The sequence below is a fragment of the Anopheles aquasalis genome, chromosome 2 (genome assembly GCF_943734665.1).
Source record: "Anopheles aquasalis chromosome 2, idAnoAquaMG_Q_19, whole genome shotgun sequence".
NCBI lineage: Eukaryota > Metazoa > Arthropoda > Insecta > Diptera > Culicidae > Anopheles > Anopheles aquasalis.
In genome coordinates this window covers 32,318,381-32,332,500 of record NC_064877.1, presented here as the reverse complement: position 1 = coordinate 32,332,500, position 14,120 = coordinate 32,318,381, and the positions used below count along the sequence as shown (strand labels likewise).

The 14,120-nt window shown below is 46.0% G+C and overlaps 1 protein-coding gene across 1 annotated transcript in view; it reads right to left on the bottom strand.

The window, feature by feature from the left end:
• LOC126574488 (coiled-coil domain-containing protein lobo) overlaps window positions 1-9,603 on the bottom strand; it is a 13,131-nt gene extending 3,528 nt beyond the window's left edge. The window contains exons 1-2 of the mRNA XM_050234723.1: window positions 9,562-9,603; window positions 3,909-4,103 (exon numbers count right to left, since the gene is read on the bottom strand). Of these exons, the coding sequence (XP_050090680.1) occupies window positions 3,909-4,103; window positions 9,562-9,603 (237 nt within the window). The remainder of the gene's footprint in view (window positions 1-3,908; window positions 4,104-9,561) is intronic.
• Window positions 9,604-14,120: the final 4,517 nt, after the last annotated feature.

Sequence of the window (14,120 nt, the reverse complement as noted above, 5' to 3'; positions counted from 1 at the left end):
TTGGGCAAAGCAGGTACTGCCGCCAATGAGTAGTCATCGACGAATAATCATGCGCCCGCGATAAATTTGAGTCCTCATAAGATAAGAACATAGGCCTTGTGTCTCTTTCTTCGAAGTCATCTGCTTCTGCTTATCTTGGAATTTAATTTGTTGCCTGGAGAAGGATACTCTAGTTATTAAAATTAAACAGATATACTAGTCATCTGCAATTAAAAACAATCATTGTCATCGGACGAAGCACCAAGGGGTGGTATTGTTTCAAGCAGTAATTCAAATCCATTCGAAATCAGTAGTAATCGACAGAATTGGTTAGATGGAGTTATTATTATTAATATTGTTAATTTGAATCTACATCATACTGTTTGTTGTATTGCAATTATCTTAGATTAGAGTAGGCGCGTTGCAGACTATGATAAATGAAGTGATACGTTAGTTAGACTATAAGTGCGAGTCTATGTGCCATCGATTCCGATAATTATCTCAACGCAAGGACGAAGTAAATTATATTTCATTAGAGATATTGATGACTAATTTACTCCGTTTTTTATGATCTGAGTGGTATTGGCTTGAGTCACAAAAATGAACTGAATAAAAGAATGATTCTACGAGAGTGGCTGAATCGTTCGATACGAATTTCAGCCGCTCATTTGAAGCTAAAATCATTATGACAGCCCACGGCCCAACATAAACTTTTAGAGGTCCTTGTCCCCGCTCGATTGAGAGTCAATGACCAGGACGCCCAAGAGTGGCCCTTTTTTGTGCTGTCCCTCTCGCGTAACTCGAGTCAACCATTTGATGCTGCAACAGCCTTTTCTTTTGATATCCTTTTCGGTTCCATTTCGTGGTTCTTTGTTGTCCACCAGATCGCTCCTCAAACGGCAGCTCATGAGCGCGCAGACAACGCTACACCGTTCCGTTGGCGATTCGCGGTCTTGCATTTACCTTTTTGCGTTGCGCCAGGGGAACATGTGGTGTCCATATGTTATCAATGCGGTGAGCATAATTTCTGCCAACATACAAGCGACACGACACGGCACCGCACGAGAAGGTAGACCGAGAATCGAGCAAGATGCAACAAATTAACCGGGTTTGAGCGAAATTATCCTTCAACTTTCGATGGATAAATGGAACTTGCAAATGCTGTCCTGGCCGTGGCATCGGCGGTGCTGCAGAACGCCACCAACCGGTAGGAAAGGAGACAGGTCAAATTTCCATCTTCATTAGGATACGAACCTCCAACGCTCCTCTCCTGTCTCTCGCCCTCTCATTAATGCATCCCGGTGCCGGTGAAGCACACGGTACTCGGTGCAACTGGCGCGAAACCTCATCACCGACCGGGCGACCGGATGTCGTCGCGAATGTTGCTGAAAGCGAAGCGGCACAAAGAACTGGAGTGCACATCCTTGCGGACACCCGTTAGGCCAGACCAGGCAGGAAGCTTGTGGCCGTGGCACTTCTACTTTGGTAAGCGAAACGCAAAAATGGGGCTTCACCGTGCAGCGAGCGAGCGAGATTTGTGGCGGATTTTTCCGTTTCTTTATTAATTTCATTTGCACCGGGTCCGTCCGCCAGGGGACGGAGCCGAGGCCGGGGCGCATCCGGCAACCGTCGTGTTTTTGGTGGTTTTGTGTACCGCGAACAATGTATCTCCGGGGTCCGGACTGGGTAACATGATGCACCAGTCGCATGATCGACGCGACCGGGCCCGGGTACGGGAACCACCCGAAAAAGGATGTGGAAACTTAAGACGCGCCTGGACGGCACCACGGTGCTTTTGGTGCTTCGCTCTCCTCGCTCGCTCGCTCGTCGTCTACTCGTTTGGTGTGGTTTGGCGGTTCACGCTTTAGCACACCCCCGAGAGAGGGGGGCTCGAAAAAGGGTTTTGGCAAAGGGTTATGAGGAGGCGGGAATAGTGATAGAGGGGGAGGAAAAGCGAAGAGAAGTAGAGCGGAAAGCGTTTCGGGCGAGTGTAAAATAGCGGCGCGGGATGGATGAGGATAGGATGTATTGAACTCGGCTCGGTTGGTGGATTTATGCGAAGAGAAGAGTGAACAAAGAGAAGGACACGTTCTATGGGACGATCATGTGAAGTAGGATCAATGTTTCGTAGTTCCGATAGACCTAGGCAGAGTTTGAAATGGATTGAGGAGGAATCTGTTTCCATCTGAATAGAATCCGCGATGAGATCTTTTGTGAAAAGAGATCACGAACCGCGTAGCGTAACGCAGCAATTCATATTAGTTTGTTGAGTTTGAATCTGAATTTAAATATGATTTGACTACAAAATCGATATTACAACATAATAATAAACATTAAAAGAAATACAGGGAGCGCCAACTGGAGCTTACCTATTTAAAAGTTGAATAACTCTGCCATTTATAAACCGATTTGGACATATAAGCCAGTTCTTCATCTTTATATTGAAAATAATCGTTCGATAGTGAACACTGCGGTCGTGCAATCGAAGGTGGATTCCTCGTTCGACGGATTTGACAGCGCTGGACTTTTTTCTGTGGGTCTGTTTGAAAAATAAGGTTTATGCCAACGAACCGAAGACTATGAAACAACTTAAAGCAAATATTAGAGCTGAAATTGCCAAAATAACTCCATTAATCTTGTTAAGGGGGTGCTTGGGTTTTTCATTTATTTTGTGACACATATTTTTATCATTTTTCCCTGATTGCTGATCCTTTCAAGAACATTGTGCAAAATTTTTGGATCAATCGAAACAAAACTGACAATGTTATAAATTTGTGAAAATCCGCGTTTCATACAAGGCTCCATGCAGCACGCTACTTTGAAGCTACTGAACGCTACTGGACCGATTGATTTTACATTTTAAACACATAATCGATCGATCGATCAACATAAACACATTTGAAATTTTTAACACACACCCAAATCGAAAAATAGGAAATTTAATATGAACTCAACGAGGCTTCCTAGGTAAACTCATAATCTATCAAAAGAATATTGATTTGTATTTTTCCGATGACCCATCACGCAGCAGCGGTGGGCACCAGAAAAAAGTATCTTTTCGCAGACGCACCTTCATGAATTTGATGTCATGGATGAAGTTTTTGATAAATTTTCCCCAAAATAGAACCAAATATTCTTCAAAAGTTGTAGTTTAATATACCATTCACTAAAAGAAATAAAGTTGAATGGTTACGTCACAAAAAATCGTCAAAACTGTTCCATTTTTTTGGCCAGAAATTACCGAAGCCCCCCCTTGAAAATGCCCGAAAAAGGACCGCTTTTTGAGTGTCGAATGAAGGCGGTCATTTGATCGATATCATATTTCGTATAAAATTACCATTAAATGGCATAGTCTAACCTAACTAAATTTAGTAAATTTTCCAAAATCAGCTGAAAAATTGCGAAGTTATTCAGCTTTTAAATAAGAAAGCTCCAGATGGCGCACCATGTAGTAAAATTTGTCTGTTAGCAAACATATCATAATGTTTATTATGTTTACTATGTAGCTAAAATAAATAATCCATAAAAATGAATTTGACTTAACGAAACATGATAAATGATAACAAAGGACAATCAAAACGTCAGAAATCATTTAGTCGATTATTGTACTCAATTCCGTTAATCAGTTCTATCAGATCCATTTCATACCATGTCTATTTTGTTATCAAGCAATATGTTAAACAATATTTTTTAAATGAACTTCCGTTCATTTCACCCAACAAAAGGAAATCCTTTGAATTCCTTTATGCCTACAGTCATCCTTTTACCCCAGCACAACGAGTTCGTCACTTTAAGAAAGACATCAACGTTCAGTCACTTCAACTCTGACCGGGACGTTACATTCCGGCAGCCATTAGTAATTTGACTTCCCAACAACCGAATTCGTCTTGTCGTTTATTTGTTTTTGTCCTCGATCGCTAACCACTTACCTCGTCCTCCTGCGGCACAAAGGGACAACCGACGCGCTGCTGATCATTGTTGACGACTTCACGCGTCGCATAACCGGAGACGACGCAAGCGGCGAACCCGTTCCCAATCAGGAAGCTGCACAGTACCGTGGCCAGCTCGAAGCTGTTCGCTCGTCGTCGCTGCAGCACGGCATCGGGTGAAATCAGATGCGTTGGCTGTAATGAGACGAAAGGCGGGTGGAGGTTGTTTGCATTAGTACGCTGATGAATTTGATGAATCGACCATCGGTCGGCGCTCGGACGATGATGAGCGTCACGCAATCGAACGCGTTGCGTACGCAAAGATGGACCTATGTGCCTGTGTATCAATGTTTTGAGATTACGTTTCGGACCACCACGACCCATCACGCCTCTCTCGGTTCGCTTCGGTTAAATGAAGAAATCCAATTTGGCCCAAGAGGCCCCTGGTGTCCGTGGTGCCCGCGTAATCGCAACTGCCATTCCGGTGCACACCGTCCATCCACTGGCCAACTTTTGCCCAAAAAAAAAAAAGGCGGATGATCCCGAGAGGGTGGTGTTTCCATTAAGAGAAGTCCGAAAAGACGAACGTCTTCGTCCCCTTCGGGAAGGGAACAATCCGTGAAGGATTGCGGATCGCAGGCGTAAAGGTAGCAGCGCTATGGAAACTGCAGCGTACCACGGTGGCCACACAGCCGCATATCGCCATCAATCGTGCGAGACGAACGGTGCCAATCTGTTCTCTTCAGGGCAGCGAAAGGACATTCGATCGGGGACTGAGGACGTGAGGTACGCGTCTTATCACGAAAGCGAGTAGCAGCAGCAGCAGCAGCAGCATCATTTGGCATCGGGAGCAAGGAGTGAATGGAATCGAAAAGACCGCAGACCCAAGATACAGACCGACCGAGTGGAGTTTGTTGGCATCAACACATCAGCAGCAACGTCATGCATGCATGCATACTCGTCGCCCCCCGAAACTATCGACGAGATGATGAACGGACCAGCGACCGGTAGACTGACTGGCTGGCCGGGACCAGGATTACGGATTGATGTATTCCACCGGAGATTTGTTTTGGCAGCGCGCACCGGTAGCCACCGTTCGCTAGGTGTCGTTGTTCCGCTCCGTTCCGTTCCGTTCCATCTTTCTTTTCTTTCGCTAAGAGATGAGATTGAATCTTGCAGCGAAGAAAAACGGGAAAATGCTGTTTGAAGGAAGGGAAAGGAATGGCCATTCCCGAGGGGTGGCGGTGGTGGTGATGGCGAGAACGGGCGGTGGATAAATTACGAAAACCGATAGTGCGGCCCAGCCCTTCATGTGAAGTGGAAGAGAATGGGGTGCAGGAGATGAAATGAGGGGGGAAAAAGGGATGAGGGTTGGAAGTATGACGAAATCAGAGCCCCCGGTGCCGGGAAAATCGAAAGGAAAAGCGAAAAACCTCGTCGTTTCAATCCACCAACGAGCGATTGGTGCGAATTACCGAATCAAGAATGCCGGCTGCGCTCCGGTAGCCAAGAGTTCTCGGTACCTTCTCGGTACCCCCCTTATCCCCATGCCGGAGGAAAACCTGGGATCGATTCGGTCCGTTTGGTGGGAAGTGAGATTGCGGACATGAAGAAGAAGAAGAAGAAGAAGAAGAAGAAGAAGGGCATCGATAGCAGCAGCAGCAGCACCGAGCACTTGGTCTTCTTAGATAAATTGAAAGACGCACCATACGCATACGTCGGTGCCGCATATGGAACGACCTCGCCAGGCAAAGAGAAGGGGAAAAGCGGGAAAAGCAGCAGCAAAAATGGGACCATTGAGACATTGGGGTCTCACACACAGGCGGAGTGATTGGATGATTGGTGTTTGGGCCAAACAACCAAAGGCGATCCAATGTTCTTGTGGGCTTCGGTTCGGTTTGCAGACAACAGAAAGAAACAGAGAGACAGAGAGAGAGAGAGAACGGACACGATCGAAGGTTGAACTTGTGGAAAACTCAGGGGGGAAAAAATCGTGGCGAGAAAAATAGTGGAAAAAACTATGCGAAACACGAAAAATGTGACGAATGGAAGAGGTTTCCGGACGACGAAAAGAAGAACCAGCAGCAAAAAAAAAAAACGGCCACACAGGAAGGACGTCTCAGATGCTACATATCACGGCCACGGTCTGGCAGCATAACGGCGAAGCATGAGAGAGATTGCCTGTTTGCCAGCTTTTCCCTCCCCCCGCAACCGTTCGAACCGAATTCGAGATCGATTCTTCTGCATCCATCCATCCGTCCATCCATCAGATGGAAAACCTTTTGCTCCGCATCACCCAAGGGAGGGGGAAATGGAAAATGGAAAAAGAAAAACTCTGCCGAAGGTAATTGCAATCGGTAACGCATATGCCGCCCATACACTCCCGGTACTCGTTCTCGCGTCCCCGGGCAGATCAGCCAGCCAGCCAGCCAGCCAGCCAGCCAGCCAGGTAGTCGGATGTGCCGGATTGCTGAAGGAAAACAATCGCCACGGCAACGTTGGTTCGGTTTGGTCATTTATCGGACAGCGAGAGGGCAACCGACCCCAAAACACAGCAAAAGGGACATTTTTTACCGAAGGAATTGGCTTTGGAGAGTGTTTTTTTTGTCCTGCGTTTGCGTTCAAAATGACCAGATTGGCGAATGATCCGGAAGGACGAGCTGGTGCGACTGGCTTCGGTTTTCTTGGTTGGTTCCTCTTCAATAGGAGCTTCAATCGAAAAGCGTTGTCCCTGATGAGTCGCTTTGGGTTGGTCTTTGGCTCGGGCATCGATTGATCGATGACTGGATGTTCGATGACATGATGCTCGGACTGTGGTGTCTTTTGACGATTTAAAGTATTTAGCAACAGTAATGAATCCCAGGTGAGAAGCGTATTGAGCAGATAACAATGTTGTTTATTTCCTAAATTTTTCAAAAATGTGGTTTAAGATGATTTGCAAGTTTGTTTCTGATTTGACATTCTGGCAATCAACATAAATGTAAAAACATGGTCTAGGTAGCTTTAATCATTGTGGCTAGCTTGTACAGAATGCAGAATGAATTTAGCTGTTATCTTAATTGACATTAAGGTAAACGTAATCAATTCAGTTCTTTAGAGCTCATTACTCTAACAACCAACAAATCATAACATTTAGCTAATAATTAAAAAACCTTTCATCTTGGCACCTACCGAAGAATTACGCAAGAAAAAACTACCCAAAAGGCTAATTAAACATTCCCAGAATATCCCACAAAGTCCTCTCATTGTTTCCAAAGTTCCCTTTCCCAGCAATCGGTTGAAGAGTTAATCCGCTCCACGATTGCGAAGGTAAAGAATCCTTGGCCACGCAAAAGGTAGGCCAATAGCGCAGCGTGCACCGTGAGCTGGTGCCGTTAAGGATGGTCAGTAATTTTGCTGCCAAAAAAACTCCGGTGATGCACCTTCGAAACCCGAAGTCGCAATTTAAATAGCGAAAGAAGAAGAGAGAAAAACAAAACGAACCGTACCATCGATCACATGCGCTTGCAGTGAAGGAAGACAGATCGAGAGGGAAAAAAACACGGTCCCAAAATAGGAACCAACAACTTTTGCACCTTCATCTTCTTCTACCTCTTCTTGTGGTGCGAGTTCGTGTCCATCCTTTTGCAGCCTCTTCCCCATGCCCATGCCAATTGCACGGGCATCCGTTTCGCTCCGGATCAATACTCGCAACATAGCACGATGCTGCTGCTGCTGGTGGTGGTGGTGGTGGGTGTTTGAGTTTGAAAAATTTAAATTCCATCTTCCCACGACCCAATGACTCCACGGAAAACCGGGAGAGCCACAGGTAGCACCACACCGCGCTCATTCGCCTTCCGCAAAGGATCCGTCCCGTGGTTCCCACCAGGTCAGTCCGTCCGGTCGTTCCAGTTTTGCCTCTTCCTTTCCGCTTCTGTGCCGGGTTTTATTCTGTTTCTTTTTGTTTTGCATCAGCTCTCCCTTGGCTGAGCATTTTTCTGTGCCAAGGCCATTACCGGTCGCCGGGGTTCTCGAGGCGCTGGCAAACCCAACATTCCTGCGACGGCAAAGTGCATTTCATTCACTTTCTCCTGCACTCGCTCGGCCACTGGCCACACACAAACTACTCTTTCTCTGGTGTTGGTGGCCACTCGATGGATCCGAGCCGAACGAACACAACAAACGCTTAATTTTACACTTTTTTCACTCGCTCTCTCACTCCTCGCGCATGTTTGCAGATCCACCTTCTGTCCTTCACCCACGCCACCAGGAAGAGGAGGTTAGGACGAAGAAGTATGTCACGGAGCTCCGCAGAACCTCAACTCAGGTCACATTTACTTCGTTAGTTTTGTCGGTGTGTTCCGGGGGCCTGGTCCACTACACACAAGGATGCAAAAGCTCTGACTATGTCTGTGTCTGTTCCGAATCGGGTTTTCTGGTGTGCCTTGGTGTTGTACCGGCGAGACTTTTACGATGCTCTGGTACATAAAAATGGAACCTCACAAAACGTACAAAAAGAAGGGGTTTTTGCTCCACTTCCTTCCACTCACGGATGGTGGAGCACCCGGACTCCTTCCTGATGTCCTCTTCGTTCGTTTCTGGTTCATTTCAGAGAAGAGAACCGAACCGACAACCAAGCAACAAGTGGTTTGAGGAATGTTATTTTTTGGACAGTTCCTTCCTCCAACCAGTACGGTCTTTAGATCCGAAACTCTCTTCGAAGCTCTTCAATGAAGCGTGTGGTCCTCGGAACCGACCGGAATGGCCATGACCGGTACTGTCACACAATCACAATCACGAGCGATATCTCGAACGGTTAACAGTAGCAGTGAGCTGCATCGACACATCGAGCAGCATTCGTAATGATGGTCAATGGCAGAAAAGGTGGAAAGCGATAAAAATCCTTAAATCCTGCTTCATTGACCACTTGACCATTCGTTCTGTGTGCTTTATGCCACACCCCAGTACCCATACACAGGCACTAGACTAGGATCAACTTCCGGGAAATGCCGAAATCGAGGAGCGTCTATCCTTCAGTCCATCAAAATGTACTAAAAACGGAATCGACGGTAGCTGGGCTGTTTGTTTGGGTCAGCAATGGCTCACCCACCCACACACTCACACTGACTTGCCATAATTGTTATGAGTATCAACGCTTCTACCCTCACCCCGGTGGCCAAGTGAACGGATTACGGAATGTCCGAGCAAACAGCGAGCGAGCGAGCGAGCGAACCGCAATCCCTGTCCTGTAATCCCGTAATCGTTTCGCTCGTTTCGCACGCACCAAGCACCGCCAAATGCTGCAATAATAAATTTATGTTGCCCCGGGTGGAGTGGGGAGCAAAAGGAGGGAGCCATCGTAGCGGAGGCGTCGTTTAGGTTCAGTTCGCGCCGCGTTCGTGTAATGTGGTGTTAAGTGGATAAATCACGGACCACCGGGGAAACGCCAACGAGGGAGTCCAATGGTAAACTCCATCTCGAACTCGAATCTCGATAACGCAACAACATGCCACGGTCTGCGGGGCCTGGCATGCTCCCGAGTTCACACGGAACCACCGCCACCGGAGGCGGCAGCGAGATAAGGAAAAAAAGACGAGAAGGGGGATGGAAGGTGAAATGAAATAAAACGGAATTCACATAAAAGTGGAGTAAAGTCCCGGCCCCGTTGGCTTACCCGTTCATCGTCGTCGTTCGTCGTCGTCGTCGTCGTCGTCATTCTGACGGTGGGTGGGATGGGGTGGAGGTGGGTGGTTGTTGCTCCAACTGTTGTGCTGCTGTGATGTGGTCATGGATCATTGCATTATCGTCGCTTTTTACAACTCTCATCGGCCACACCAGACCAGAACAGACCCGTTTGTCGCTCTCTCTCTCTCTCTTTTTTATTCTCTCTCTCTTGCTCTCTCTCTCTCTCTCTCTCTCTCTCTCAGTCACTGTGTCGTTGTTACGATGATAGTAGTAAAATCGTATTTATGAATGAAAATCGACTTCCTTTTAGTACGGCCAGTCAGCCAGCCAGCCAGCCAGCGAATGGCACTTTGCTGCCTCGTCCGCCTTTCCATCATTCCAGCATTTCAGGGGTTTATGGCCTGGTAGTGAGGGGCCTTCCGTACGCCCCCATTTGAACCATCGGTGGGTGGTGGAGTGCCACACAGAAAGTGTTTATTTATGTGCTTATGTTAAGCACAGCCACACAGTCACACAGCCACAGCCACAGTGAGTGGAAGGAGGCGACAAAGAAATGGGAGCAAAAGTCACAAAAAAGCAACTGAACGGACTGTCGGGAGGAGGTGCAGAGAAGGATTGCGATTGAGGAGGAGCATGGGGAGGAATTGGGAATCCGACACCTGGGACCGGACCCTGGTGGAGCTCTTCTCTGTACGACACATCGAAAAAAAAGTGGAAGGACTCCGACACGACGTCATTAATGGGAGGTACGGAAGGGAAGAGGCAACAAAACATCAAATTAAATCGGACAAAAACGACCAAACAGAGACCGGAGTCCCTTGGGGGGTGCTGGAGGATGGAGCAGAAGTCTGGTGCACCGTTCCAGCAAGGAGGAGAGCGAGAGCCAGAGAGACATAAAACGAGGAAATCAAAAATAAAAATGGTAATAAAATCAGATTTGCTCTTCCTTTCTCTCTCTCAGTCTCTCTCTCTCTCTCTCACTCTCTCTATCTCGAGAAATGGCAATAACCTTGGCCTTGCACAGTGCTACAGTGGTAGACATTCGTATAGCCGCAGGTAGTTTTTTCGAGTTTTTTTCTCGTTTCTCTCAAACTAGCCGATCTTTTTTCATTTGGAATAATACAAAAGGTTTATTTTATCGTTGTTTACAACACATATTGAAGAAAAACGTGTAGGACTTGTTTTCGAGAAAATATGAGAAAATTTTCAAATTTCACATGGACATTCGTATAGCCGCACCGTATGAAAAACACATTTTTCAAATAGTTTTTACGAAGCAATCTGCAAGTTGGTATTTTTTATTACTGCCTACATTTCTAACAAATCCAAAACTATAATTTGCCATGGGTTCCGATAAGATTTAATGGGTTTGCTATTCAATTTAAGTGTAACAGTCGTCAATGACCTGACTTAAACTTGAAATATTTTTATTTTACCGATTTTTTTAAGAAATCAATCCAAATAAAAACCAAAACGCTTTTTTATGTAATTGCAATAAGAAATGCATACTACACACTTGGATAAAGGGATATTTTTGTCTCCAAACCATGCATTTAATTGTTGGTGAAAATTCATTGATATGTTATTGTCCTGTAATAAAAGGCTTCAATCCCCGATAGATGAATAAAAATGTCTTGCAAAGGCTCTGTTTACATCCCTGAATACATTTGAGTTGAAATTTAAAAAATGGAAAGCTGTACGTGATAAGAAAGTTACAGCAAACATCAAACCCTCACCAACGATTTTTTGCTTTGACTTTCGATGTGGTATGGTGGGTCACTCATGGTTCAAATCATGCTAATATCGGCTCTATCTATCCAAATTATCAAGAAATTACTTATTTGCTTTGAAAAGAACTTCATTTTGCTTTTATTTTACCTACGTTACCAAATTTAGGGTAAATGAGCCGGTGGTCGTTTTGGGCATTAATCAACTTTGGCTTTGCTTTGAGTTTTCTCCCAATTTTATGATTTGTTTATGATCCGTTATGTATAAAATACGTCTGGTTATTACTGGTCCATCCATAGTTCCTTTAAATTGCCCAAAAGGTTGCCAATTTCTGGCTGATTCATGCTAAAACTGACTTTTTGTCCCTTAGGAAACTATTTTCATCGTTTTCGATAGAGGCTTAACCATCCTTTTGGATATTTTCCGTAGGAAATTATGGATGGATTTCTTATACCTACCGATAATTGAAACAACAGAGCGATTAGATTTGCAGTTTATCAAAAATAGCTTGATTTTTTGTCATTTTTTATTTATTTGTCAGTTACCCTGGGTGCATTATTTAAAAAAAAAATAAAAAGTCAGAGTGTTATCAAAAAGAGCATTTCTAAAGCTTAAAATAATCTAGAATAGTTCTACTATTGAACAAAAAATACAACCATTAAATAGGTGTTAACGAATTTTACGGAGTATGTTTTTTCTTTCACTGCGGCTATACGAATGTCCATTTTAAAACAGCTGCAATCTGACGATTACTCACATTTTGACACATAGCACTCACAATTACCCACGTATCTAAACCAAATTTTACATGTATACTAGTCACATGTGTAGTAACACAATAAAAGTTTGATACCGTCAAAAAATGCATCCGTTTGTAATTGATTGCCGTTTTACTCCTGAGCCTCTAGGTGCGGCTATACGAATGTCTACCACCGTAGTGCTAAGGACTGGTGACTCTCGGCTCGTGATATTTGGGATTCTGCTTTCGACTTCCTCGATCGTCCTGGCTGCCCTGGCTCCTTGTTTGTCACCGAACGATCTCTCTTTTCCTCTCTATCTCTCTCTCTCTCTCTCTCTCTCTCTGTTTGTGTTGTGACCCGGTTTTACGATGTTGTTTGTCTGCTGATTGCCTCCTGATCCAGTTGGTGGGAGGTGGGAGGTGAAGCGCTCCTTTGTGACCTCGATTCTCCTCCTTGGCGCACGTCCTTGACCGTTTTCCTGTTCCCCATATTAACTTCCCACCGGGCCGGGAGGGGCGTGGGGTCCTAGATGGGTGGTGGAGGGACAGAAAACGAAAGGAAATACCATCTCAGCCACACAAATACATATAGAGGTAGCTCCCAAGGAGCACTCCCGAGCTCCCGCTATACAGATCGTTTGGTCTGGGAGGATCCAAAGACACCGATTTCGTCGGGTGTGTGTCTGTGTCAGTGGTTCATTCATGGAAAGTTTTTGTGATTCTCCCTCCTTTCCACCACACCATCACCGGTGATCCTCTGGCACTTTACCACCCAGCCCCTTCTCGGATACAACTTCTTAGATCCCGGAGGGAAGGAAGGAAGGTTGACGTGACGCTTCCCTTCCGATGTCTGGCTTTCTTCCTTTCTGCTAGCCAGCCAGCCGGCCTGGCAAGTTTGAGTTTTGGTTTTGTTTGATTTCTTTCAAAGTTTTCTTCGAAACTCTTGCCTTCTTCGGCTTCGGATCCGGTCCCGTTCTGGCCTTCCAGACTGATGATTCCGTTTTTTGTGTCTCGCAATCGTAACCTTCCGCAACTTCAGTTTGCGTTGAACCGTTTGCGACTGTTCGAGGAGTTTTCCAAGTGAATCAGAACAAGAAAGGAAAAAGGATGCCGCTATTCCTTGATGATGGGCGCTCCTCGAGGACGTGCCCTTTCGAGGACACGCTTTCAAGGTTCAAGTTCATTAACGCATTAACGTACGGTCGAACCCCACTGTCCCACCTTGGCGGGTTCCATAAATTCCACCACCGTCCGACAACGTGTTGCGCTGCCATCGCTCGAGGTGGAATTGAGTTTTTCTTTGCCGCGAACAGACTCATAATTGGCTGCGATTGCTTGCCGAGGCGACCCACGGAGGGGTGGGATTATAGTCGAGGATAAAGAAGAATGAAGTTGTAAGCGGCAAGCAAGCGAAACGAATTACAAAAGACGATTTCCAACGACCGTACGCCCCTCCGGGCGCTAGCTCCTTCAATGTGCCTTGGCAGCATCCTTAACGGGGGGGCCGAGCGCCAAAAGTTGGTCGTAACCCGGCGAGGGGGGGAGGGAAAGAACGAGGCAAAAGGAAAATGATTTATTGTTTGTGGGTTAATAAAAATCAAAGTATCGTTTACGGCAGCACCCGAGTAGTAGCAGCAGCACTGGAGGACGAACCCACTGGCACAGTGGAGCTTCCTTTCGGAGGAGCAAGACGTTAAGCAAAACGGTATAAGACGCTTAAAGAGGATCAACAGAGTCAAAGGAAGCGTGTCGGTGGAGTGGGTGTTTGGAAACTTTTTCTTTTGCTCTTCCTTTCGCCCTCTCTCTCACTCTTCTCCTCTGGACTTCCACCGGAATCTTCCTCGCTATCTTTCGCACGAAGATGCTCGATGCTCGATTGTCTGGAGCTTGTTGCTTGGCCGATGATAAGCATGATGATGATAATGATAAACTGTTATGCCCTTTTGTTGAGTTTGCCGCAGTTCCGTGGTGCTGCTGGTGCTGGTGCTCTGTTTATGCTTCCTTGCCTTGTTGTGTATGGTGTCGTGCTGGGATCGAAGGGGGGAAAGAAGGAGCAGAGAACGCATGACTGCAGGTCGGGC